This window comes from Pleurodeles waltl, chromosome 10, assembly GCF_031143425.1.
Source record: "Pleurodeles waltl isolate 20211129_DDA chromosome 10, aPleWal1.hap1.20221129, whole genome shotgun sequence".
Taxonomy (NCBI): domain Eukaryota; kingdom Metazoa; phylum Chordata; class Amphibia; order Caudata; family Salamandridae; genus Pleurodeles; species Pleurodeles waltl.
In genome coordinates, this window is record NC_090449.1 from 947,846,366 (window position 1) to 947,874,240 (window position 27,875).

The window sequence follows — 27,875 nt, forward strand, 5'->3', positions numbered from 1 at the left end:
ACAGTGGCCATGACCTTACAGGGTATTTAGAGTGGCACATTCAGTGCTTAATTTGTGCTTGTTGTTTCCAGTGCTGAGCACCGGCACTTATTTTTGAGGGCCGAGGTTATTCTTCTGCCTCAAGCATTTGTTGCGAGCAGAAGACACATATGGGAAAGATGGATGAATGGAAAAACAAAAAAGCGTCGCAAAGGCAGAAAGCAGAAAGCTGCCAGAGTGAGCTGAGGGGGCACGGAGTGGCTTTATATGGATTGAAGAGGACTGAGATGGCTTCAGGATTACGCCGCCTCAATATTCCCTGTTCGCACATTTAATTGCAGCAGCCGCGTGTTTAAGAAGAGGGCTTTGGGCACCAGCACCTTTTTATTTACAAATTAAGCACTGGACACATTACTACTCCATGTAAAATACTCTTCTAGCTATATCATCCTTTCGAAGTATCCCTAGGCAAAGTTAATTGTAAAGACATGTTTAAGGAAGGCAAACCGCTGCTTCCATGAGATGGAAGTGGGGACCGCACAAGTCTCGAGGCATGCCAGTATAATAATTTTCCTAATGTTAGGGTTCTTTTCCATGATATCAGCAGTACCCCGTCACATTAGCCTTATGCAGATCAGCCTTTATCCTTCTTCAATAAGAACAGTCCAGTCTGAACTGCCCAGCTAGGACTGGGGTTGCCTTTGTTCCTTTTGGAGGGGACCTGGCTGAGTAGCTCCTGCTACTAGAGCAGGGACAAGATTGTGGACAAAGCTGATCTCGGTCTACAGGGACATAGCGGACAAAAAAATACGATGACCTGGAACTCAGCCCGAGTAATTACCTATGGCTGAAATTAGCTCAAGTATCCCACCCATTTTTGTGTGTGTTTCTAACTGATGGTATTGCTCACATCCTGATTAGTTGTAAAGAAAAATATGTTTTTAATTTCCCATTAGAGTTTACATTTTCTATTTATTGTATTAATGAACGATTTTATGAAAAAGATCACAAGATACAGTTATAGTAAGAGTATATAAAATGGAACTCAGTTTTGTAAAGCAAATGTATTATAACATACCTCACAACATCACAAACAAACCACCACATCCACAACACAGCATACCATACAGAAGAAGATGGAAGACACGTTAAGTGAATTTTACATCACAGACTAACCTTTAGATGAGATATTGCGCCGATAAGTAATTGAACCAGTTTCTTTGCTGACAGGAATGACAGGAAGGGCATGTTTTGTCAATGTCATAAAGAAGAATGTGGTCTCAGCTGCAAGTGATTTTATGCCAATTGATTTCTCAGCAGAGAGGCGGAAAGTAATAACAAAATGCTGTATTACAGTAGGCAGCCAAATGTACTCATATACAAGGAGAAACGGACTTGGACAGATCCTGAAATGCGAAATGAGGGGGATCTTCATTATTGTCTTGAAAGAGAGACAGCTGGCATCCAGCAGTATGTTAGAAACTGTGCAGCGCACCTAAGTAGTTTACAAAGTAGTAAAACATTGGCTGTTTCTGCTCTTATACAGAGAGTATGTGGTCTAAACTTTCATACTTTACTATAGTAGAGGACAAAGGCTAATCGCATGGCAAAGATATGCTAGGCATCAATCAACCAATAATTTTATGTTTATTTCAGGGCATCACCATAAAATGCCACTTATAAGCTACACACAATGGAACGGAATGCTGCCTAAAGGCACTTTTAGAGGTTGCTTATGCTTTCCAATTTATCATGTTTCCACTAAATAGGATAGGAATGTCCAGAAGTGGGTGTGGCCCTTACTGTGCTTAACCATCCAAATTGCCCCTTACTGATGAGCCTCAATGAAGCATAATAATATATTTGGTATTCTTGTTCCTGCACAGAGATGGTATAGCCCAAAACATGCTAGACTGCTCCTTTGAGGTGAGTTCAGACTTAGTTTCATATGATTGGCTTTCTTACTTACTACAACTGAAGAGCCACACAATGACGGAATGTTATACTATCAATAGGACTTCTCAGTAGTTAACCTGTGCTGGGTCAAGCATTATTAAGAGTCCCCTTTAACTGAAACTTTCCCTGCACCTGAAAGCTTTAACCTAAACACTACCAGCCATTAATTTCTAGATGCTTCAGTCAGACTGCTGAAGTGAAAGAGATATGTCTGGCCGTGAGTCCCTAGCTTGCTGTCTCTGCTGACTCATTTCTCACTTCACCGATAAGGCTCCACAAATGCATACGGTGTTGCTTGTGTTCCTGTGCATTGAGGACGTAGTCCCAAAAATCAGATTAGACACGTCTATTAGAGTTCAACCAACAATGATTTACATGCGTTTCATCTCCTTCTAAAATGACACAAAACATTTGAAAATGATGGAACAGTCTGATACTCAAGTGAATTCAGAGTGCCTATAAAACCTTGGCCCAAGTATTTCCTTCGATCGTATTTTCATTGTAATAAGGATCATTAAGCGATATGGGGTATATCCACGTGTGCCTTAAGTTGGCTGTGCCTAGGAACTTAGCCTGGACCCACTGCTGAGATCCAATATAGCAGAAATATGTATGAGGTTGTTACCTGCTCTAAGGGGAGAGGGGGGCGTACCACTTTGATCTGGTTATTTGCTTTAAGGTGGAGTCAAGGCGGCTCTGCACATAGTTTATTTCCCTACAACAATGGCAAGGATATACTAAGAAATGATGGAACAGAATGCTATCCAGAGAAATCTTCACTACCCGTGTCCTCAGCATGTGCATATCTTCCCCGTAAGACAACAGCTGGTGCTGAAATATATTTTGGTGTAAACTCTCATAAAGAATTACATAACAAAAGTCTCGCTGGATCTCTTTCTTTTGTCCTTATTTAGAATTAATAAGAATTGTAGCTAGAGAATGAACTATGCACAGACCTTGTTTGAAGCAACATTGCACCCCCCTCATTTTTTTGTAAATAGTAACCTCGAAACAAGATTAATTAAAACTATGTTGCAACAAACTAGCTTTGCTCAATGATGAGTAAAATAGCTTTTCTTCATGTTAGGAAATTATATATATTTATAGCTTAGAAACAATAGGAGACATAACAAGGTTTCAGTGAATGTGTAAATGTATCAATGAGTTGACCTAGGACGAGCACAAGTAAAGTTCTTCTTTGGCTTTACCGAAGAGTTTGTAATAGTAAAAGCAGAGGCATTCCTGAATATAAACAAATAATGAAATCTGCAACCTGGTGCTGTAACAGCACATATGCCCCTTTCAGGAATCGTGATTTTTATTGAGCATGTAGGGGCATATTTAGGAGCCCCTAGTGCCACCTTAGCGCCAACATAGCATCATTTTTTGAATGCTAAGGCAGTGCTTATGTGTCTTTTTCCCAGCACCATATTCACAAAGTGGCGCAATGCATGCACTTTGTAAATACTTGCGCCACATTATGCCTGCGCCAGGCATAATGTATGCAAGGGGGGGCGTTCCGGCGGTAGGAGGCCCGCAAAAATAGCGCAGTGAAATGTAACAGATTTCACTGCACCATTTTTGGTGTCATTTTTAAAGCCTGCTCAGAGCAGGTGTTAAAATGATGCTCCCAAAGAAACCTATGGGCCTCACTGCACTCTGCTACACTAGCGTCAACATTTTTGACACTAGTGTAGCAAAGCTCCACAATAGCATCAAAAATGTTGATGCTACTGTGCTAACGACCGCCATGGTGCGCCGTATTATAAATATAGTACAACCATAGTGTTGTTAGGCGCCAATAGGGGGAGCGCAGAAAAAGTGGCGCACCAGCTCTGATGCACCACTTTTTCTTGAATATGGGCTGTGGTTTTATGTCTTTTTAGTTTGCGCTAATGTTCAGCGCAGTGCAATTTACTCTGTAGTGCAGTGACTTTGTTTGAAATGTTCACTGTTTGATGCAAGATTGTGTTTTTTTTGGGGGGTGGGGGGGATTTTTGTAGCAAATGTTCGTTTTTTTACCAGCCAAATAAACTGAACCTGAAATTATGTAGTAGAATTAAGAGTTGTCAAGAGGTGTGGCTCAAACATTTCTATCCATTCTGTTTAAATGTCTCAGTAAATCACAGAATGAAATAGTGCTCTTACGTAAACTAAAACAAAAACCTCAACAGTGAAATGGATAGTAGTCAACATGGCTGCCAACTAGTCTATTCCTGGAATTTCACATTGCAGAAGAGGGCCATCCTGGATTGCTAAAGTAGTTCACTAAGCAAACCAAATCTTACATTCTTTGAGAATGCCATCCAGTCAAATGAATGGTCTTCTCTGTTGATCAGCAGCTATTTATGCCCAGATGTAAGTCACAGACTATCCACTTTTGAGCAATTACACTCCTCCCAAAAACACACGAAAAACAAAAACAGCAATTTCTAAGCTATTTTAGGATTAACTCCGAAATTTCTCAGTGTAAACACTTTGGGTCTGATTTAGATCTTGGAGGAGGGGAATACTCTGTCACAAACGTGACGGATATCCAGTCTGCGGTATTACGATCCCATTTTATCCTAAGGGTATCGTAATATGGCGGACGGGATATCCATCACATTTGTGACAGAGCATTCCATCCTCCAAGATCTAAATCAGGCCCATAATCCTACTGTGCCTCAATGTTCACAACCAACTCATGCAAATGTTCTGGTAATATTTCAGATGCAGAATGAATGTATGTACTTTGCTAAAGTGATATATACCAAAAGAGACGGTTGCAGATTTAACACAACTTCTATTCGGGCATTTTCTGAAAACGGACAATGAAATGGAAATAAAAAGAGGAAACGTACAAACTGCATGTAACACAATGTCTTATATTGAACAAATGTAAAGTCATGATTTAACAGTTATAATGTACTGTCATTAAATGCACAGAAGTAGACAAAAAGTACAGAAATGCATTAAAAAGCACACCAGCATTTTGTTTTAACTCCCTTCAAAATACTGGTGCCCAAGATAAAAGCATAAAGTAAGAGAAGTGTGTGAAATTTATAGAAAGCTGTTAGGTAAATGTATGTTCAGTAGTAGGGAATTAAATCATATTCTGTAGAAACAGCCCTTCATAGGAACACCATGGACAGTCACAAAGTTGCACCTCTTTGCGCAACAGGTCAGAGGTGGACATTACCACGGAGCTGAGATCTGAAAGATTCTAATTCAGAAGTCCCAGCTCTAGAAAATCAAATGAAGATGGGTGGTTAGGATCATAAATCATTTTTGACTGCCACTGCAACTTTGCTGTTGGAGGGGCTGGACTCTAAGTCCCAGGAGCATGCATGGTCCGTGGGAGGAGCCACCACGTCATCGCGCCCGAAGGCTCTTGCAGCACGGGATGCAACTTTGCTGTTGAAGGGACTGGACTCTAAGCCCCATTAGCACTCTTGGTCCGTGGAAGGGTCCGCTACATCATCGCACCTGGAGGTGCTTATCAGGCCCTGTAGGCACCCGCAGCACGGGACACAACTTTGCTGTTGGAGGTGCTGGAATGCTCACGGCCCACGGGAGGGGCTGCCACGTCATTGTGCCCGGAAGCGCTTATCAGGCCCTGAAGGGTCCGGCAGCATGAGACACAACTTTGCTGTTAGAGGGGTTGGACTCTAAGCCGCAGGAGCACTCACGATTCAGGGGAGGGGGCACCATGTCATCGCATCCAGAGGCGCTTATCAGGCTCTGTAGGCTTCCACAGCACGAGACACAACTTTGCTGTTGGAGGGGCTGGATTATAAGCCCCTTGAGCACTCATGGTCTGTGGGAGGGACCACCATGCCATCGCGCCTGAAGGCGCTTATCAGGCCCTGTAAGCTCCCACAGCACAGGACGCAACTTTGCTGTTGGAGGGGCTCGACTCTAAGCCCCAGGAGGACTCACAGTCCGCTGGAGGGTCCACTGCGTCATCGCACCTGGAGGCGCTTATCAGGTCCTCTAGGATCCTGCAGCATGGGACGCAACTTTGTTGTTACAGGGGCTGGACTCTAAGCCCCAGGAGCACTCAAGGTCCATGGGAGGGGCTGCCATGTCATCATGCCCAGAGGCGCTTATCAGGCCCTTAGGCTCCTGCAGCGGTGGACGCACCTGTGAAGCGCCTGTGGAAAGCCCGGGCCAATGGCAGGCCTGTCCTTGGCCAGAAAAGGCCAGGCTGGGCCACCACCCTTGACTCGGTGGTGGACGTCATTGTGTTGGATGGTGAGCACATTTTTATCTTTTGAAATAGTTCCCGGTGCCCGCTGCAGGTGCCTGGGTTTTCATGTTTTTGCTGAGAGCATCTTTAAGAGGGAAGATTGGAAATCACAAGGCACCACCCAACCCATCTGCTACCATGGACGCCTTCCTGACTAGGGCAGCAGGGATTATAGACAAAGAAAACAAAAAAAGACTGCCACTATTTCATGTCTTTCATGGTAAATTAAGGCAGTGATTGCTCCAAACACCTTTTACCATCCTATTATGAAAGCAGGTTCAGGAGGTCGGAATGTGTGACAAGAATGTTTGTGCATATTTGGTGTGTGGCTTTCTGTTGTGTTGCGGAATGCGATTTGTTATTTTTTGTGCTACTGCATTTTTGTACTCAGTTGCTGCAATGTGTGTAGTTGCATTCTTTTTTTTTACTGCTTTGCTGTGATGTGCTTTATTAAAATGTATTGTTTCAATATGCTTTTTTTATTGTTTACTTTAGCCTGTTCAACAAATGCTGCTAAATCCCCAGTCAAAAGCAGTGCATGGGTTAAACGACCCTAGGACGAGCAACCCTTTGCCACTATTTAAGGTGGCAAAATAATGTTGCTTCAGCTCTTCAACTGCTTAAGACACTTGTGAGACCAAAACACAAATCACATCTTAAATTAGCACTTGCAGGGCTCTCTTTGATCTTATATGGCTCTAGAAGTTCTAATTGTGCTTCTAGAACTGGGTTTGAGGCTCATAAATATACTTTTGATATAGAGTCGAATATCTGAAAGAGATGCTTTCATAACCGTGCTGTTTTCAGTTAAGCCATGCTATGTAAAAAGGTATCTTCACTCATAGCAATGACTTTATCAGAAAGTAAGTGTTGTTGGTATAAATATAGCGAAGGAGTCCTTTTTAGTGCCTCGAGTTTAAACAATTTCATAAACGCTATTAATATATCTGGTGAAGAAGCTTAAGTGGAAAAGCATTGGATTTTAAACGCTTCCATCTGATTAGGGCTTTTTAAGAATTTATTTGATTTTCATCGACTTTCCCATCTCGTTCCTTTCCTTTCTACAGTTCTTCGTACCTATTTTCTAGCCTGCCACACTGTGTGCAGTGACCGGCACGTTACAAACTGTCTGGCGGTTACCTTGGTTTCTCCAATAACATCTAAACATGACCTGGAAGTGATACGTCAAATGTGGAGAGTCTTACCTCATCATCATCTGCGTCATACTGCGCATAATGTTGTTCCATCAACTCTCTTTGGCGCCGTTCTTGCTCCAGGGTCTGACTAATGAGTTGCGCCACCTCGCTTATTTGTCCTGGCTTTTCACGACCAATTACGAATCTGTATAACATGTCATTAAAATAAAAATAACAATTATTCACGGCGTTATGTTACAGCAACAAACATATCAGCATCATTTTGTACGGTCATGCCTAACATTTCGAGAGTTTAAGTTCCCTTAGGAATTTGAGATGTATCGCACACAATTTGTATGCTGAATGCATTTATTTATGTACACATGTGCGGTACAAATGTAGTTAGAGAGCTACCGACTACCGAACAAAGGTGCGATTCCTTGATACACTTTCATCAGCCAATGTGAAATCTGCATCATATCGAAAAGAGTGAACAATAGTAAATGCCCTAAAATGTATACCAAATGTACCGCTTTGCAAAACAACACATTTCTCTCCCAAAGTGTATATCAGGATCAGGTTGGTACATTTGACAGAAATCGCTGAGCGAGTAATGAGGGGCATGCGAAATTGGCATCCTTTGCTTCTGCTTTATTACTCGAAAGGTCGATTTTTTTTTGCAAAATGCAAAAATGGTATATGGCACTATACTTTAGTGCAGAACGAGTTATTGTGTTAAAAAAGTGCAAAACACAAGCGCCACCAGCAGCAGCCACTCAAGTTCTGGTCATTCGTGCAGCAGAGGCTCCTCCATTAGGGTGGAGGTGCGTTGCCAGCCCCCCCCAACAGCAGCAGAAGCTGCAAAACCTTTAACAAACAAAACCATAATAAACCATGTTTATTATAGTTTTGTTTGTTAAAGGAGTGGGCCACAGGGGTGACAAGAACTGAGAGGAGTGCACACAGCACTCCCCTCACTGGTCATGTATCTTTGGCCGGCTGTCTCGGGCCGGCCAAACACACATGCGCACTAGGCTCTCTCCAGCCCAGCAACACAGTTGCCGGGCTGGAGAGAGCATGCACTGACTCCATATCTTCCTGGGAGTGCCCTGGCTGGGCGCTCCCAGACAATCCTAACGCTGCTCTGAGCAACATCAGGATTGGCCGCAGGGCAGGCTGGCAGCCTGTGCCTGCCTGCAGCGACGGGAGAAAGAGGAGCAGCGTAGCAGATCTGGTAGGTTACATTTTTTAAAGATTTATTATTTTTAGTAAATTAAGTAAGGAAAGTGGTGCAGCACAGTCTTCTCGTCCATAAATTCACTAGAAATGTTACAGTGATATTGTCAATGATGTTATAGAAGATGTCATGAGTGATGTAATATCACTTATAAGTAGGACTGCATGGAAAGGGCGTGGGTTATAGTTACCTTAGTGCACAAGTTCTTGTTACTTGAAATAACTCTTAAGTATAAAAGCTGAATTTCTATGGTACTGTGTGTGTAAATTCTAATCCTAACTATAACATTCCTGTAACGTTTTTTTTTTTTATTGAATTTCTAAGATTTTTTAAATGCTAATTCCTAACTTAACAAACCTGTAACCTTTGTTTTTTTCCAGTGAATTTCGACTGTTTGTTTGAAGTTGTTTGTAATGAGGAGGGGGAGTTGGCCACAGGGCCGGGCCGCATGCATCCAACCCCTCCCCGTGCATCCAACCCCATGCCATGAGGGAAAAGAGAAGGCACCCAAAATAAAATGAGGGAAAAACAAGGAGAAAGCTGTGAAAATGAGGGAAAAGCACAGAGAAGGCACACACAAAACAGGGGAAAAACAAGGAGAAAACAGTGAAAATTAGGAAAGGGCAAAGAGAGAGCACACAAAAATGAGGATAAAGCAAGGAGAAAGTAGTGTAAAGGAGGATAAAACAAGTAGAAGGCATGCAAAAAACGGGTAAAAAAGCAAGGAGAAATCAATGAAAAGGAGGGAAAAGCAAGGAGAAGACACAAAAAATGGCAGAAAAAGCAAGGACAAAGCAGTGAAAATGAGGGAAAATCAAGGAGAATGCACACACAAAATGGGGGAAAAAGCAGCAGGGAATATGAGAAAAAAGCAAGGAGACAGCACTCAAAAAATTGAGAAAAAAAGCAAGGAGAAGGCAGTGAAAACAAGGGAAAAGCAAGGAGACAGAACTAAAAAATGGCGGAAAAAGCAGGAGAAAGCAGTGAAAATGAGGGAAAAGCCCCAGAGCCTGGCCCACCTGGGGCAGCCGTATAAACAAGACAGGAGACCCTGTTTGTTTGTTTTTTATCTTTCCTGGATTCTCAGATCCTCAGTGAATTCACAGCAGAAATGAAAAACAAAATTTTTTTTTTGCCCTGGTGGGACTCCAACACCAGGCCGAGGGGGTCAGGGAATTTCTACCATGCCCCCTTATTTTTTACACCTTTTTTCTTAGGAATCAGATGATTCCGAGTCCCAGATGGATGTCAACACTTACTAGTTGAAGTGTTGGCAGCCAATCAGATCTCAGCAGGATATGTGGTAGATCCAAGGAGGATTTGCATCCCTAGATATACCAATTTCTTTTTTCCTTTATTATCTCCAAAACATTCCCCTCACCACTAGCCATCTTATTTGTAAGAGAGAAAAATGCATAGTTTTAACCCCAATGTAAAATCAGAAGAATAAGAGAAAAGGAGTAATTAGAACTACAATGTCCCTCACACTGCCGTAAGCAATTTTAAAGGAGATGGGAAGCGCTTGTGGGGTGCCACACTTACTGCCTCGCTAGAGTCACTTTTAATCCTTCAGTATCAAAATCCGTATCAACATATATCAGTAGCTGGTACCTCCCCAAGGGTCATTTTTTTAATATGGCAAAGATCCGGCTGAAAGCAACGAGGACACATACTCACTGTTTCCACTGTCACAAGGTACATCAGGTCCTCCGACTCGTGGCACCAATGTACAGAAATACAGGTCAACACCACCTGCTCAAAGTTTGATGAGACTCTGAGAGCCAAAAGTTGGTTGTTCTATCTGATATACTAATTTGTTAGGGATCTGAGTAAGAATTTCATGATATGACAATATTTGTGGTTTTTTTGTATTCCTTCATTAGCATTAGATACTATGTTTGAGATTTTTGTGAATTCATTTTCATATTCACATCATCTTTTGTATTGCATTTTTATTTTTTATTTTTATTTTTTATTACTGAACTCAATAATATCCCACCAATTTCATATACGAGAACTATCAATCTAAAATGGCCGCTGTATTCATCATTCTGTCGCAGTATGTTTTCACCTTGTTTGTCTGTTGTTTATGTTCACAAATGCATTTGCTTTTCAAATGCGTTTGAAAGAGGACTAGCTCACCCGTGATCAAGGTGTTTGTTGGAAGAGAATGCCAGAATAAATTTGTGTATTTTTCACGGTAAATAGTTTGATGTGGTTATTGCAACTGGCGTGTGCAATGTCTTTACGGTGGGAAGTAAGACTGTGATGCGGATATATATATATATATTTTACAGTGGCAGTCACTATTGGATATTTACAGTTAGGTCAGCTGTGCTATAGGAAAAGTGTTTTTCATGTTGCTAATAACTTTGGCCCTGTTCGATGAATCTCAATAAAACTTTCCAAAGAGGTGCTACTTTTTGACTAGTTTGTGCATGAAGGTTTTAATGTGGTCCTTCAAGTGGGGGTCGAGAAAAAAGAAGGGTTCCAAAATGCAAAATCTCCATGCATTTCCATAGATGTTTTAAGAAGGGCTACGGCAAAACCTGCTCAAAGGAATTACACCAAATTTGGCAGGATGCTAGCTCTCAATCCACGGATTGTGGTTCTTGTGATCTGGTGTAAATCCGCTCAGTAGTTTTTTTTTTTTTAGAAATTAAGAGTTAAAATATATGTAGATCTGGATGACTGGGCCTGTGAGATGCTCCAGAGACCCTTGTGGGAGCACACATTTTAAAATGGAGCTTTCTGATTGGCCCAGGGAGCTTTTTTTTACCCTTGGGCCAATTCTCTCCAAAGGTTCTCACACACCAGTGGGAGCAACTGCTCCGACTGGCTGCCAGCAGCATCAGAAAAATGTTGCTGACAGCCATTACAGGACTTGGGGACTTATTCCCTTTAAGTGTTAAATCAAAAAAATACAAAGGGACATGGCATGGATACCCTGCCCCCTCCCCAAAGTCCCCATGAGAGGGACCTAGAGTGACCGCCTCCTCGGGCCAAAAACAAAAGAAAAATCAGGAATGTTTGGCGCGATCTCGTGGGAATCCTGTGGGATCAGAAAAAAAAAATGCCAGCCACAGCCTTATTGTTCAAAATAGGCCCATGGGAGCCAACCCTCAGGGCTATATTAATTAAGGGGAAAGGGGCAGCCATAGCCATTATAGACACTGGGAAACCCACTGAGGGGCAAAATCACAAAAAAAGGGGAGGGGGCTATGCAGCTCTATTCCGCAAGTCTTCAAAGGTCACAGGGAGCCCACCCCTTGCGTGGCTGAAATCACAACAAAAGTGCCCTCTATAACCCCAGGGACCCCATCCCTCAGGGCCGGATCAGACGCTGTGTCCTAGAGAGCCCACCACTGGGACACATCGGTTTCCCTGCTCACACTGATGCAGGTAGTGAAGAATCTGTTCACTCTTGCCTAGCCGGAGCATTTTCAAATCTCCCACTATGCAGGAGCATACACTGAGTCTGCTCCCAGCTGGTGAGAGATGTGAAAATCCTCCCACCAGCTGGGAGCAGGCTTTTGATCTGGCACCAGGTCACCCCCCTTTAATAAATGCAGGCCCTGGGGGATGGGGTCCCTGAGGCCAGAAATGGCTAGGGGAGAGTACCTACACAACCCCCTCCTCTTTAAGACAGGGTCCCCAGGGCCTTTTAAGGTCCCTCCCCTTTAGAAAAAAAACGACCCTGGGCGATGGGCTCCCTAGGACCCAATAAGGCTCGTGGAAGGAGGACAGGCGGCCTCCTCCCCTTTAATATAAAAAGACTTTGGGGATGTGTACCCAGGGCCTAAAAAGGCTCAGAGAGGGGGGCAGGTAGCCCCCTACCCCCATAATAAAAACAGTCCGGTGTGGGTTCCCAGGGCCTAAAAGGACTCTGGGAAGGGGCTGCATGGCCCTACTCCCCTTTTTTGTAAGTTTTGCCCAGGGGTGGAGAGAGAAACCCCATGGCCCGCGTCCCTGCCCCAATTCCTTTTAAAAAAAGGCCCTGGGAGATGGGGTCCCCTGTGCCTAAAGAGGCTTGGGGAGGATGCCAAGCAGAGCGCCTTCCCTTTAAAATATATATTGCCCTGAGGGATAGGGTTCCCAGGGCCATAAAAGGTTTTAGGGGGGGACATGTAGCCTCCCTTTCCTGTAAAATAGAAAAGTGGGCCTGGGGGATGAGATTCCCAGGACCTAAAGAGGCTCAGGGAGGGGACCCCGTGCACCCCTTTAAAATTGAAATGGACTGAAGGATGGGGTTCTTGGGCCATAATAGGTGTAGGGAGGGAGGCCACAATGTCCCCACCCTTTAAAATAAAACAACAGCCCGGGGGGATGCGGTCCCCAGGGCCTAAAGATGGTCTGGGAGAGGGGCCATGCACCCCATCTGATGATAATTATGGACCTGAAGGATGTAGCCCCCAAGGGTCTGATGTTGCTCAGGGAGGGGGTTGATGTGGCTCCCCCATGTAAAAAAAAAAAGACCCTGGAGGATGGGGTCCCCTGGGCTTTTTTAAGGAACAGGGAGGAGGGCTGCACAGCTCCCCTCTCCCCTCTCCTTTAAAAAAATAAACACAACCCTGGAGAATGGGCTCGCCAAGGTTTAATATGTCTAATAGCCTTTAAAATACATAATTCCCTTGAGGATGAGATCCCTAGAGCCTACTGAGGCTCAGGGAGGGGGGGCACACAGCTCCTTTCCCATTTTATTTTGATATTGCCCCAGGGAATGGGATCTCTGGGGCCTAATAAAGGTCGAGGAGGGGGTCTTGCACCCTCCCTTTAGACAAAATGCATCCCTGGGGGTCTCTAGGGCCTAATAAGGTGTGAGGAGAGGGGCCACGTGCCGCCTACTGCTTTAATAAAAAGGAAAAAGACCCTGGGATATGGGATCCCGAGGGCATACAAAGGGTCGGGGAGGGGAGCACGTGGCCTATAATGGCTTAAGGAGGGGGGCTCTGCAGTCCCCCTCCACTTAAAAAAAAGGCCCTGGGGATGGGTTCCCTAGGGCCTAAAGAGGCTCGGGAGGGAGTTCATGCGGCACTCCTACCATTTAAAGTGTATATGGCCTTTGAGGATGGTGTCTTTACTTCCGTAATAATCTCACCGGGGGGAGGCACGTGGCCTCCTTTACCTTTAAAATAAAAAATACATAAAGCCCTGGGGGATTGGATCCCCAGGGCCTATTGAGTCTCTGGGAGTGGGGCCACACAGCTCCATAATAAGATTTGGGGAGGGGGACCATACAACCCCCCCCTCCTCTCTTTTATTGCATTTGGCCCAAAGGCCAACCTAATGCTGTGCACTGGGCCACGCGCAGTGTGGTGTTGGCTGCCTACTGGAGATTTTGGCCAAAGGGCCTGGTCAATTCCCCTGCGTGCATGGCCTTTGGCTGTGCACTGCAGGGGATTCACGTTATAAATGGTAATGGTATATTACATTAGATTAAAAAAACTCTAGAAATTCCTGCAAAAAAAAGGTTAAAGTAACGTTATAGTTAGATGTGATAAAAAGTTCTGTTTTTATTGGAAAAAACCATAGAAATTAACTGAAAGGTTAAAGTAACGTTATTGTTAGGTGAACATGTCAGTGCCAACATTAACGCTTGGCATCAGTGGTGTCATCAAAGATACCATTTGAAATATCTGTGATGTCATAAATGATGTCATAGAACATTTCATGAGTGGCGTAATATGTGAGGTAATAAGCAGTGCATAGCGGGGCGCAAGTTATAATTGGATCTGCTAACTGGTGAATTTCTGAGGTCTTTTTTTCCAAACTGTTGCCACTAACATATTAAGTCAACTATAACATTAATTTAGACCCTTGGTTTTTCGGTGAAAAAAAATATATATATAGGATTTATGATATATGACCAATAGTTACAGGTTTGAATATCTGATAAATGATTTAAGAAAATAATTTCTATGCTTCTAGCTGAAAATCAGTCATGCCTTGTTACTTTGACCCAAGATAATAATAACCTGATTGTATAGCTGTGGCAGCCTTGATTGCTTTTCATGAACAAACCCATCATTCTCCCATTGTTCTCCCAAACTGACAGATCAGTTCTCTGTTTGTAGGAGTAGAGTGAAGCTCTGCAACAGAATACATTCCGTTGGGTATAGTTATACATTAAGGCGCCCCTCTGAGAATCTGTGTTACCCTTCACCGTTCTACAAATATAGAAAAACCGACTAGAAGCTTCAATTGCTAATCTTAAGTGAAGCACCCACGAGACATTACTTTTAAATTTAACAACTGGAAACTATTGCACGGAAGAAAATAGATCATTCTTTTTAATGGAGTTTGCAGATTTTGTTTTTATTGGAAATGCATACTTTTCTTACAGAAGACCACGCGTTTAAACAGCTTGCAGTTGTCATAAAGTCTAAGCTATTTATGGGCAGAGGGAAAATAGGACAGAAAAATATTTTTGCCGTCATATATTTCCAGACCTGTCCTAACAGGCATGAATTTGAAGAATGTGTTGAATATAAGACACAATAAAAATATAAAAACCATATACACCATCAACAGATTTCACAATATCTCTTCAATTTAATTTCATTTGTCTGTGTGCAAAATTATGATTTTGTTGGAGAAGAACACAACTTTCACAATTCATGAAGCAGCAAAGTTTGTGCACATCAATCGGGAGAGAATAATTTTCTTGCATGTTTTCCGTGACATTTTTCATTAAAAAATTTGCGGAAGGATAATTCTCAGACCTAATATAGAATTTTATGGGTTTCTAGTCTGCGAAAGAAATATTTTAGGAAACTTGTGTAACTCTCTGCTTTTCACCACTTCATTTTCATGTGCTTAGTGTAAAAACCAGAAACTTCACAGTCTTGAGTTGGTCGTGTTTTACAAGTTTATCTACCCTTAATCTCAACCTCTATTTGCTAATTTGAAAAGTGAAATGCAAAAACATAAGCAGTGATGCACATCAATTCGAAGTATAAAGGCTTGAAATCGAATATTTGGAAAAAAGTCACTTAAGTGCTTAATCACACAAAGGGCATGATGTACTATTCCAGCTGCATAGCAGGGGCGTGCAATTTGCGCACCAACTGGTTTTCGATTTGGGAATGCATTTTGCATCAACGTGTGTGTGCTTAAGTGGTATCATAATCCGCAACAGGACACACTGGGGCTATTGGTCCACAGTAGAGGGTGCGGGTGATGTTTACCTCTAATGTCCTGGGATCTGTCCCATTTTGGCTCTGCAACCTGGGCTAAGTACAGCCACTTCAGCGATTGATTGTCAGTGTAAGTGAAGATGAATAGTCACAGGTTTGTGAGGGAGGTCAGTGTGAGGATACAACAAGATCAGCACGCAATGGGCACATAATCGCATAGTAAATTGATTGCCTAGCACAGTGTTTATTTTAATACACATTAACACTCAATACTAGACACAACCAAAAGTATCAGGAACTCAGTCGCTTGTACGGGTTAATAACCTTATGGTGAGAATGTTTCTTTGGCACCCCCTCCAGCTCTCTTAGAGTTAACTTTCTGAGGGCCGTAGGCACAGGTGCGTGCTCCCACCCAACCTGGTAGACAAAGAAGACACTCAGGGGGTCATTCCGACCCCGGCGGACGGCGGAAGCCGCCCGACTGGCGGGAACCGCCAGAAGACCGTACAGCGGTCAAATGACCGCGGCGGTCATTCTGACTTTCCCGCTGGGCCGGCGGGCGACAGCCAGAAGGCCGCCCGCCGGTCCAGCGGGAAAGCCCCTTCAACAATGAAGCCGGCTCCGAATGGAGCCGGCGGAGTTGAAGGGGTGCGACGGGTGCAGTGGCACCCGTCGCGATTTTCAGTGTCTGCTATGCAGACACTGAAAATAATTATGGGGCCCTGTTAGGGGGCCCCTGCACTGCCCATGCCTGTGGCATGGGCAGTGCAGGGGCCCCCAGGGGCCCCACGACACCCATTCCCGCCATCCTGTTCCTGGCGGTTTTTACCGCCAGGACCAGGATGGCGGGAAGAGGGTCGGAATCCCCATGGCGGTGCTGCGAGCAGCGCCGCCATGGAGGATTCTTTGGGGCAGGGGTAAACCGGCGGGAAACCGCCGGTTGCCCTTTTCTGACCGCGGCTTTACCGCCGCGGTCACAATTTCCCATGAAGCACCGCCAGCCTGTTGGCGGTGCTTCCGCGGCACTCTGCCCTGGCGGAAAATGACCGCCTCAGTCTCTCAAGAAACAGTTTAGAGTCCCCAGTAGGTTTCGCTGTGGTTTACCACACTTCAATGCTGGTCCTTCTATTTGGTGGGAAGACGTACAAGCTGCAGGAGCATCAGTCAACTGCTCCGTTTCCTTAGGCTGTAAAACAGAGTCCAGAGGCAGCAGCAGGAGACTGGTTGTCTTCAGTCAGTGGCTCTCTTCTACAAACACACATTGGCTGGAGATTGAAGGTTCCTCCTGGACTGTCTAGTGAGTTGACAAATCTGCTGATCGTACCTTCTGGTTTTGAGGTGGCTATTAAGTCTGCGTATGGTCTCGATTGCCCACATTGGACAACAGGTAAGTCACTTCAAGGTCCTTCAAATTTCAATGGCTGTGGCTCTGTTTGATTGGTCAGTGCCTTGAATAGTCACACAGTTACTCGGGCTCCCTCTAGGCAAGTGCCTTGAGGCAGCAGCTATATTAATAGTGGTAAGGCCTACAGACACAGTCACTACAAAATCCATTCTTGCAGAGTTAAGTAGTGGTAGAAGTTTGACACAAGTATCTTCTAAGCCGCGCCGACCACCCAGCACACTTAGGGCAAGTTCCAAACAATTGAGGCACATTTGGAGAGTTCCACGGCTTGCCAATAGCCTTTCTTCAGCACCACTCAGGCACATGTGGGCAAGTATTACATCTGTAATGGCAGCATCAAGCACTTAGGTGATGATGAGCAGCTCTTAAGTATGAGAACACCAATAACACATTTTAGGAGCCTCTGTTGACTGGACTCCTTTTCAGTGGTTGTCCAGTTTTGTCTCTCTGTAGTAACCTCGGACTAATAAAGGTCACTGGGTGCTCTCTCCTCTTGTTATCAAGTTGAACCAGCCCTGCTTTAACTCCTTTATCTGAGGCATCAATCTGTACAATGAAGGGTGACTGTAATCAGGAGCCTACAGTAAAGGTAACACTCCTCAATCCAGACTATCTCTTCTGCAATTATTGATAACATATCATATTTTGCGGCTACATATTTTCAACACAGTAGATCAAACAGAGAGAACTAAAATTATCATCAAATTATTTTTCTATTATGTACCATGGCAATGCATTTCACTGTGCTGCCGTTCCCAGTATTCATCACCCCTGCTATCTCAACAACACCCCTAGACTATAGTGCAATTTATCTTATTTTCTTTCGTGAGTATAAATTAAGTGCAAGTGTATTGATAGCCACCTGTACCTGAAAACTGCAGTCATTCTTTTTTCAAAAAGCATCCTACAAGGCTTTAAGATAGTGCTGTGTTCATATATATATATACCGTTTGCATCTTCACAAAATGTTAGTGGTTCAAATTATCATTATCTCACAGCATAAAGTAAATCTGTGATTTGTATATGACCTTATAAAACTTTAATATGTGTGCAGGAATTATAGTACCCCTTTACAGTGCCTACTCAGGTTTGCTACAGTCAAACAGTATATAAACCATTCTCTTGTGTCCACACTACATAACATCTCCAAAACAAAATCTGAGTTTATAGTTTGATGGATATTTTACTCTGTCACATGATGGATATCCCGTCCACCTTACTATAAGAACCATTGTCCAGAGTGCACTCGTAATATGGTGGACACGTTTGTGACAGAGGACCTGTCTGTCTGTTAAACTCTAATCAGCCCTAATTCTACTTAGTCAGAATTCTAATAAGCCTCATAAACAGAATTGACAAAGCAACTGCATTTCTAAGATCAGCTGCACATTGTTCTGGTCTCATACCTTCTTCAGTTACCAAAAACATGAATATTTTTTAACAATTTTGGGTAACCTAACAAATGCCTCCCTAACACAGGAGGTTGTTTCAGACTGCCTAAAATAGCTGTTACTCTACTTCTGCAAAATATTAGGGATTGATCATGAAAAAAAGAACAACTACAGGTAAATATTGAACTTCCTGGATTAAGTCTTGGAAAGCAGTGTGAAAATGTAGCTCAAACAGTTCATAGCCTAAAATCAACTCCCTGGGGGCGTGGCCAAGATGGCGGCGTGAGCGGACGCGTTGGTCCAAGCTCCGCCGCCCGGGCCCTGAAATTGCTTCGCGACCGCGGGGCTTGTCGGCCTGGGGTGCGCCGCCATGACGCCTGGTGCCGAGGGGGCATCGTGGGCTCTGTGTGAGCCAGAGGCATTTTGGATCAGGGCGGCGGGAAGCGCGGAGCCGCGAGTCCCGGATCGGTGCCTGCAGCTGGACGGTGCGGAGGGTCGCGGCTCATACCGCGTGGCGAGCCCTGGGCCCGGGGAATGCTGGCTGGGCGCAGAGGTGTGGCGGCGCCCTTGGAAGGAGCTGCGCCTTCGCGGCAAGGAGGGGCCCGCGTTGAGGGCCCAGTGAAGATCTGGGTGCCGGGGCCCTGATGACGACTGAGCTGCCCTTGCTTGGCCCTTCCGGGTGGAGTCTCAGAGAAGACGGCGAGTAGATTGGAGTGCCCTGAGGTCATCTGGCATTGGTGCGGAGGTTCCTGGGTGGCACGGTGGGTCTGGGCCACCGATCAGCGGTGCGAGCGGGCCACGGTGTCCTTACTCAAAGCGGATGAGAGCGGTGCTGGGAGGAGGCCCGCTGATTACTCTACGGCGGGCAGCTGGTGGCTGCCAGGGGGGGTTTGAGGCCCGGAGAACGCAGCCTACGGTGACATTGCGAAGAAGCCCGATTGAGCTACTTGAACACCTACAGTCAGTGGGCAGAGGGGATGGCGGCCTCCAAGCCCATGCGGGACCGGTCGGTAAGAGATATGCTGACCGGGGCGCCAGGTCCCGGTAGGGGCCCCAAGGAGCGGCCGACCACGAGGTCTCCTGAGGCAAGGAGGGAGATGACAGAGGACAAGGCAGCTCCAGTCACTAAGGGCTTTCTTGCCTCCTTGTTCAAATCGCTTCGGAGCGACCTACAGGTACTCCGCAAAGACATATCTCATGAGGTGAAGGAGTTAAGAGTTGAGCTTACATCCTTGGGTGAGCGGATAGCGCAGGTGGACGATGGTGAAATCACCCACGGCGAAGAGGTGGCGGACCTGCAACAGGAGGTCGTACGCTTGCAGGAGCAGCAGGATCTCCTTCAGATGACGGTGGAGGACCTGGAGAATCGGTCGCGCAGACATAATATCCGCATTAGAGGAGTGCCGCTTGGGGCTGAGAAGGAGGACATCGGAGCCTTTGTGGTGGCGTTGTTCCGCTTGGTCCTTGAACTGGAGGACTCCCGAGAGATCACCCTGGATAAAGTCCATCGTGTGGGCCGCCCTGGCGGAGCTGGGGACCACCCGCCGGATATACTGGCATGCGTCCACAATTTTGGGCTGAAAGAAAGCATATTGCAATAGGCACGCAATCTTCCGCAGGTCCATTTTAGAGGACATCAGCTCCAACTATATCAGGACCTTTCGGTTCGGACTCTGCAAAGGCGGCGTGAGTTTAAACCCATCACAGAGCATTTGCGTGCGCATGCTGTGTCCTACTCTTGGGGCCACCCGTTCCGCCTTGTTTTTCGCTGGGAGGATCAGCTTTGCCAGGTGAAGTCAATATCGGAGGCAAACCGGATCCTGGGCTTGGGGGAGGATACCCAGGATCCGGGTTCGAAGCTGGGCCCGCTTGGTGGGGATCGTCCGCGCTGGCGGAGGAAGGAGAGAAGAAGGAAACAGCAGCGCCCAACTACGCTGGAGCAGATCTCGGAGCGCCAGTCGGCAGTGAACAGCGTGGCAGCTTGGACAAGTGCCTAAATGAGGGGCGGTGAAGGGCCGCTGGACAGCTGGGGGTGGCTTGTCGCGGGTCTGTGGCTGACTGAGAGGGGCCTGGGCGGCGGAGCCGATGGACTTGGTGGACCAATTTGTGTGGTTCTACGGCCCTGCTGAGACTTTTAGCTCTTTGGGATGTGTGTGAGAGGACTTTTCTGGTGCAAGCACCCGTTGTGGGTTATGGTTATTTGTTGGAATGCTTCCCTGCAAGTCTGGGCGCTGGTGGTCCTGGCGGCTTGGCTATGTGAGCTGGAACAGCTGAGAAGCTGCTTTGGATCTTGGTCCCTCCATAGAACCCCTCCCCACCTGAGCAATTGTCTCTCTGTGCTGTATGACAGTTAAGTGTCTTAGTTTGAATGTCAGTGGGCTTAATAATCCGACCAAGCGGTTAGCGATTCTGTCGGGCCTAGAGAGATCTGGGTGTCATATATGTTTATTACAGGAGACACATTTACTGCATAAAGACACATTCCGCATGCGCTCAAGGTGGTTTCCTAGACAGTTTTCGTCCTCAGCAACTACAAAGCATGCAGGGGTGGTGATATTGCTTTCAAGGACCTTTTCTGGGGAGATAGTGGGGAAGATACATGAAGTACAAGGCAGGTTTCTGGCTATTAGAATAAGATTTGGGGCCTTCTCCTTCACTATCGCTTCCCTTTATGCTCCGAATGCCCGGCAGGAGGCCTTCCTGAAACAGGCGATCTCCCCAATACTTAGCTCACCAGATAGTGCCATTTTGGTAGGAGAAGATTTTAACTTGGTGATGGATAATGAGATCGACCGCTCAGGCCAACGCTTTGGGCAGGCAGGGGCTTTATCGGAGGCGGGGCGTCAGTGGCTGGCTAAATGTGGGTTGGAGGATGTGTGGAGAAAGTTGCATCCTACGCTCCGGGATTACTCCTTTTACTCGGCGGCAACCAAGACCTATGCTCGGCTCGATCTTTTTCTGGCCTCGCCGGAATTTGCACCCCGGGTCAGGGAAGCCACGATTGAACCCAGAGCCTTGACCGATCATGCCCCAATTACCGTAGAGGTTACTGTGGGGGTGGGCCGGGTGGGTACTCCGAGCTGGCGCTTTAGGGATTCTTTGCTCCAGAGTGAGACAATGGTGGAGTCGCTCCGGCGCGCGATCACGGACTATCTTAGCTTTAATGATGATGGTGATACTTCGTTGGAGACAGTATGGGAGGCCCTGAAGGCAGTAGTGCTGGCGAGGTGATGGCACTGTCCGCCAGAGATAATAAGGCAAGGAGGGAGATACGGGAGGAACTGGAGCAGAGGGTGGCTGTACTGGAGCGTTCCCACAAATCTACTGGCACGCCTAGAATCTGGCGGGAATTAGAGAAGGTGAGGCAACAGCTGAAGAAGCTAGATTGGGATAGAGCGGAATATGCGATTGTGCGATTTAAGCATAAATTCTACATTCGGAGCAATAGGTGCGGAAAGATATTGGTGCACTGATTGCGAGCGCAGCATGCAGCGTCGGCGATAAAATTGATCCATTCCCCTTCTGGCATAGAGGCGCGTGCGAGTGATCAGATTGCAGAGGCCTTTGCGGAGTTTTATAGGGGATTATATGCGGCCGATGAGCGGGATGACGCGGCCTTGGATTCATTTTTAGAGGGCATAGCAATTACGCCCCTCGGTGAGAAGGAAGCGTCCCTGCTGGACCAGCCAATAAGATTGGAAGAGGTTATATCGGCAATTTCTCGACTAAAGGTTGGGAAATCCCCCGGCCCTGATGGGTTTTCGGCTCTATTCTATAAGACTTTCTGTGTGGAACTCGCCCCGCTTTTGGTACGACTTTTTTACTCTTTTTGGACGTCGGGAGCCCTGGCGCCTACTATGTTGGACGCTACCATTGCAGTTATACATAAACCAGGCAAGGATCCAGAGGAGTTTGCCTCATATAGGCCGATCTCACTTCTGAATATCAATGCCAAGTTATTCACTGGCATTCTTGCTTACCGCCTTAATCTTTATATGCCGGGTCTTATTGATCCGGATCAATCAGGTTTTATACCAAACCGACAATGTAGCGATAATACGAAGCGGCTCCTGCACCTGTTAGATAAAATGGACCGCTCCCGTAGGTAGGCGCCCTTTCTCTCTATTGATGCTGAAAAAGCGCTTGATAGGGTTCATTGGCCCTATCTCTTTAAGGTACTGGAGCGCTTTGGGCTGGGTCCCGGTTTTAGGTCTTAGATCCGATGCGTCTATCGGTCTCCCAGGGTGGTGGTTCAAGTTAATGGTGTGCTCTCCTTGCCGTTCCCGGTTAGGCGTGGGACTAGACAGGGATGCACGCTTTCTCCCCTCTTGTTTGCGCTATATATGGAACCCCTCGTGCAGCAGTTGCGGGACAGTCCCTTGGTTTCAGGTGTGAAGTTTGGTGGAGACCACCATCTCATTACCCTCTATGCAGATGATGTGACCCTTACTCTGGCGGAGCCCGCAACTTCACTGCCGGCGCTTATGGAGATAATAGCCGAGTTTGGTCAGGTCTCGGGATTTCGGGTGAATATGCAGAAGTCTCAGGTTCTTAGTTTGTCGGTAAGCCCGGATCATGAGGCAGACCTAAGAGCTAGATACCCCTTTCTTTGGTTGTCCTCGCGCCTTTCCAATCTAGGAGTTGAGTTAGCGACCTCTGCTGCAAGGACGACGAGTTTGAATTATACGACGTTAGTCCGTGAAGTACAGCGGGACCTGGAGTCGTGGGGGAGACATAAACTGTCTTGGCTGGGCAGAGTGGCAGCGGTGAAGATGACAATCTTACAGCGCATTCTCTATGTGTTTCAGGTGCTTCCGCTGATTCCACCTCCGCGGACGATAGCCACTCTTCAATCGGTGATTCTGAGATTTGTGGGCCGGCGTCTCTTCCGCGATGGGTTTTATATCGCCCTAAGAGTGGGGGAGGGCTGGCGATCCCTTATCTTTTGCGATATTTTCAGGCGCCGCAGCTGCGTTTTCTTTTGGTGTGGAATCGCCCGCTCACTGAGAAACATTGGTGCTTTATGGATCAGGCGGCGGTGGGCTCGCATATATGGAAGGAGCCTTGGCTTCGACGTCGGCACAGGGCAGCTGGACTTTATTCTTCTTCAGTCATGGGAGCAGCGTTACGCATATGGGACACGGTGGCCTGTCGATCGGGGCTGACGTCTTTTCCGTCTCCGATGACCCCCATAGGCACAAATCCTGACTTCGAACCTGGGCTTCGTCTGGAAGGCCTGAGACGCTGGTATGAGAGGGGCTGCAAGAGAGTGGGCAGCCTCTTTGATGAACAAGGGGTCTTGTCTTTTGATAAGATGAGGGAAGCATACGGCTTGACAGAGGCAGATAGGCTGATGTATTATCAGATACAGGACTGGGCTCTGCTGCCGGCGAACAGAGCATTAATAGATAGGCCTCTTACGCCATTCGAGAAATGGCTCTTGTTAAAGAAAGATGATAAAAGAGTCATTTCAGAACTTTATCGGCTTCTGCAGGGGGAGAAGCACCCGCCTAAGTCTAGAGGACAGTTGAGATGGGAGAGGGAGCTGGAGAGGGAATTCTCAGATAAGGAGTGGGACAGTATATTCTATAGAATACATCACACAGCCTATAATGCAGCGGGCACAGAGACGTCATATAAAGTGGCTTCTTATTGGTATTACACTCCAGTGCGTATACAAGTCTGGCCTCTGCTGGAGGGGGTGTGGAGCCACGGGCACACTCGTGCATCTGCTTTGGCATTGTCCCAAGCTCCATCGCTATTGAGAGAGCATTATTGATGATATTGACATAGCGTTCCATACTAAGATCCACAGATTCCTATCATATATCTTGCTGGGGCTGCCCAACCCCCTTACTTTTCCCTTGAGGTCGTTAAAAGGGAGGCAGATGGCCCTGGCACTTAACGCAGCCTTGCAGTTGATCCTAGCTATGTGGGGTACGGATAGGGTTCCGACACGTACTGCGTGGCTTCAGAAGCTCTGGTTTATTCTTGCCATGGAAAAACTCACCCTGGCCTCTCAGCAGCGGATGGGTGAATTGGGGGTATTATGGAAGCCATTCCTCCAGATTCTATTTACAGAATTTGCGGAGTTGACATGTCTAGCTTATTTGAGAGTTCTGAGACTGACCCCAACCTTGATCAGACTGCTGGGGGGAGAGACATTCGGGGGGGACGGCAATATAGTGGGGGGAGGGGTGGAGGAGTGCAGCGACAGGAGGATGCCACGGACTCTGGTGGCGGAGCATTGTTGGTGTGTTTTCATTTGTATGTTAGTTTGGTTTTCATATACGGGACTCGCAGTTTGAAAGACTTTTAAGCGTACCCCGCCTGCTCACTGGATCGCAAAGTGGAGGCTAGGGGCAAGGCTCCTTTGAGCATGGTTTAGAGATTGTCTAGAGAGACTTTTGTCTGTAGACTTGGAGCTTTTGCTGCAGAGATACATACCATCTACTGTACTGCGATGTGCTGTATTTTGTGTTTCGTTTTTTGTATGTTTAAGTGCTTAAAACAATAAACAGATTTGATCCATAAAATCAACTCCCTTCAGGACTGTAAATAAGGATTGATAATAGGATTAAGCATTGAGACTGCAATGTTACAGATTGTAGATGACACACTTTTTATGATCAACAAAGGACTGCCTTCTTACTCTCTGCAATCTTTCCAAAGGGTTTCTAGATTAACTTTGGTACTCTTTTAAAGATTCTTACAGAGAGAGAATGGGTCTCAGAGGGATGGTGCTTAATTGGTTGGCTTCTTAATTGAATATCTGTAGTTGATACATTAACTTTGGTTTCAACTCTTCACCTCTCCAACGGGGAGTACCGCAAGGCTCAATACTCTCTTAATCTCTCTGACCCTGCTTAATGTAGTACAGAACCATTAGACCCACTTCAAAAAACATCCAACATATAGCACCACTCCCAAAATGATGACACACAACTCTATTTGAAAGCAGTTTCCCCAGAAGGCATAGCTCTGCCCGCTCAAATTATTGTAAAATTCAGTTCCGGATGAAGAATTGCCACCTCAATGTAAACCCTTCAAAAGGTATTTTTTCTGACTGTCTCACAATGCACGATCATGGCTAAATGCTCTCAATGCCCTAAAATATTATGTACCATGCTAGCTAGAGTTGCACCAAATTCTTGAGCTTGATGCCATGTAAAAACCTCAACATTCAAATACACATAAACTCCTGAACAAAAAAAGCACTTCCCCTGCGGGGAATCAACCTGTTAGAAATGGGGTCTTTGGTTGGCAGTCAGGTTACCCTCTGCCCAAGCAAGGACCCTCACTCTAGTCAGGGTAACTCACACACAATCCAAATTATCCTGTGCCCACCCTCTGTTAGCTTGGCACTGAGTAGTCAGGATTGACTTAGAAGGCAATGTGTAAAGTATTTGTGCAATAAACCATTCAATAAAAAATGGATTTAGGAGTTTTACACTACTGGGGCATGTAAACTACACAGGTACATGTCCTGACTTTTGCCTACACAGCACCCTGCCCTATGGGTTACCTAGGGCCTCACTTAGGGGTGACTTACATATAGAAAAAGGGGAGTATTAGGCTTGCCAAGTACTTTTAAATGCCAAGTCGAATTGGTAGTGAAACTGCACACACAGGCCTTGCAGTGGCAGGCCTGAGGCATGGTTAAGGGGCTACTTAAGTGGGTGGCACAATCAGTGCTGCAGGCCCACTAGTATCATTTAATCTACTGCCCCTGGGTACATATAGTGCACTTTACTAGGGACTTATAAGTAAATTAAATAATCCAATTGGGTAGGATCCAATGTCATCATGTTTAACTGGTTCTGTGCCAAGGACGTAATGGTTCCGTCCCGCGGCACAGTGCTCCTGTGCCGGGGATGTAATCATTACGTCCCGGCACCAGAGCTCAGAGGGGCTTCCCCTCCAGCCCCCTATGGCACGGCTGGAAGGGGAATCACTTCCCCTTCCACCCCTGATGATCTCCCCCACCCCCCAATGGCGTCTGATGACGTCAGCACGCGATCGCGTGCTGACCTCATCAGAGGTAACCTCCCATCATGCTGGAAGCATGGGGAAGAGAAATGCTGAGCATTTCTCTTCCGTTCAAGAGGAGGGGGCCGGCAGAGGCATGAAAGGAAAGGAAAGGCCTTTCCTTTCATGTCTCTGCAAGCATTTCTGCTGCCCGATCGCATTGCGATCGGGCAGCAGAAATGTCCACTAGACACCAGGAATTTTTTATTTTTAGGTAATTGTCAAGAGTGGAGCAGCTCCTTGGGCAAGGGTTGCTCCCCGGGGGGGGGGGCAATTTTTTTTTAGGCCATTTCTGCCCCCCCCGGAAACGGATAGGCCTAATATAATTAGGCCGATCTGTTCCCAGGGGGGGCAGAAGCCACTAGACACCAGGGAATTTGTATTTTTTTAAACTTACGCATGAAGGAAGCAGCCCCTTGGGCAAGGTCCACTCCCTGGGGGGGCAAAATATTTTTAGGCCACTTCTGGTCCCCCTGGGGGCAGAAGCCACTAGACAACAGGGAATTTCAATTTTTTTTATACTTATGCATAAAGGGAGCGGCCCCTTGGGAAAGGGCAACTCCTTTGGGGAGGGGCAAATATTTGTAGTCCTTTTCTGCCCCCCCGGAGGCAGATAGGCCTAATATAATTAGGCTGATCTGCCCTCAGCGGGGCAGAAACCTCTTAGCACCAGGGATATATATATGTTTTTATTTACTTTATGTTTTTATGTATGGGAGCGACCCCTTAGGCAAGGGTCGCTCCCCTGGAGGGGCAAATTGTATTTAGGCCATTTCTGCCCACCCTTGAGGGCAGATCGGCCTATTTTTGTTAGGCCAATCTGCCCCCAAGCGGGGCAGAAACCACTAGACATCAGGGATTGGTGTGTGTAAGTGTTTGTTTTGTTTGGGGGGGCAGCCCCTTGGGCAAGGGCTGCTCCCCATGGGGGCACATTACTGTTGGCCATATCTGCCCCCCCTTAAGGGCAGATCAGCCTATTTTTGGAAGGCCCATCTGCCCCAGGGGGCAGAAAGCCCACCAGAGACCAGGGAAGATTTTTTTTTCAAAATAAGAAGATGGGGGTATTGCCATACCCCCCCCCCAAATAAATGGGGCCAAAGTTGTTCTGCTCACCAGTTGGCAGATGGGGCAATTACCCCTGATCCACACCCCAGGGGGGCAGAGAGTCTTCTAGATGCCATGGAATTAAGAAAAAACTAAAAATAGTGGGGTGGTGGCTACCTACCAGTATGGGCCTGGTTACACCCCCACACCAACTAAAGGGGGTAACAGTCTTTCAGCTCTCCCCTCGCACACTCAAACATCTTATCCCACGGCAAGCAAGAGGACTTTTGATTATTTCGGGTTTTGGTTTTACATTTGGGCCATGAGAGCTT

At 46.3% G+C, this 27,875-nt stretch overlaps 1 protein-coding gene across 4 annotated transcripts in view; it reads right to left on the reverse strand.

The window, feature by feature from the left end:
* The window catches only part of PPP1R9A (protein phosphatase 1 regulatory subunit 9A), a 718,476-nt gene that overhangs the window by 298,914 nt on the left and 391,687 nt on the right, over positions 1 to 27,875 (reverse strand). For all 4 annotated transcript variants that reach the window (XM_069211751.1, XM_069211753.1, XM_069211750.1 and 1 more), the window contains exon 6: positions 7,372 to 7,507. In XM_069211751.1, coding sequence (XP_069067852.1) covers positions 7,372 to 7,507 — 136 coding nt within the window. The remainder of the gene's footprint in view (positions 1 to 7,371; positions 7,508 to 27,875) is intronic.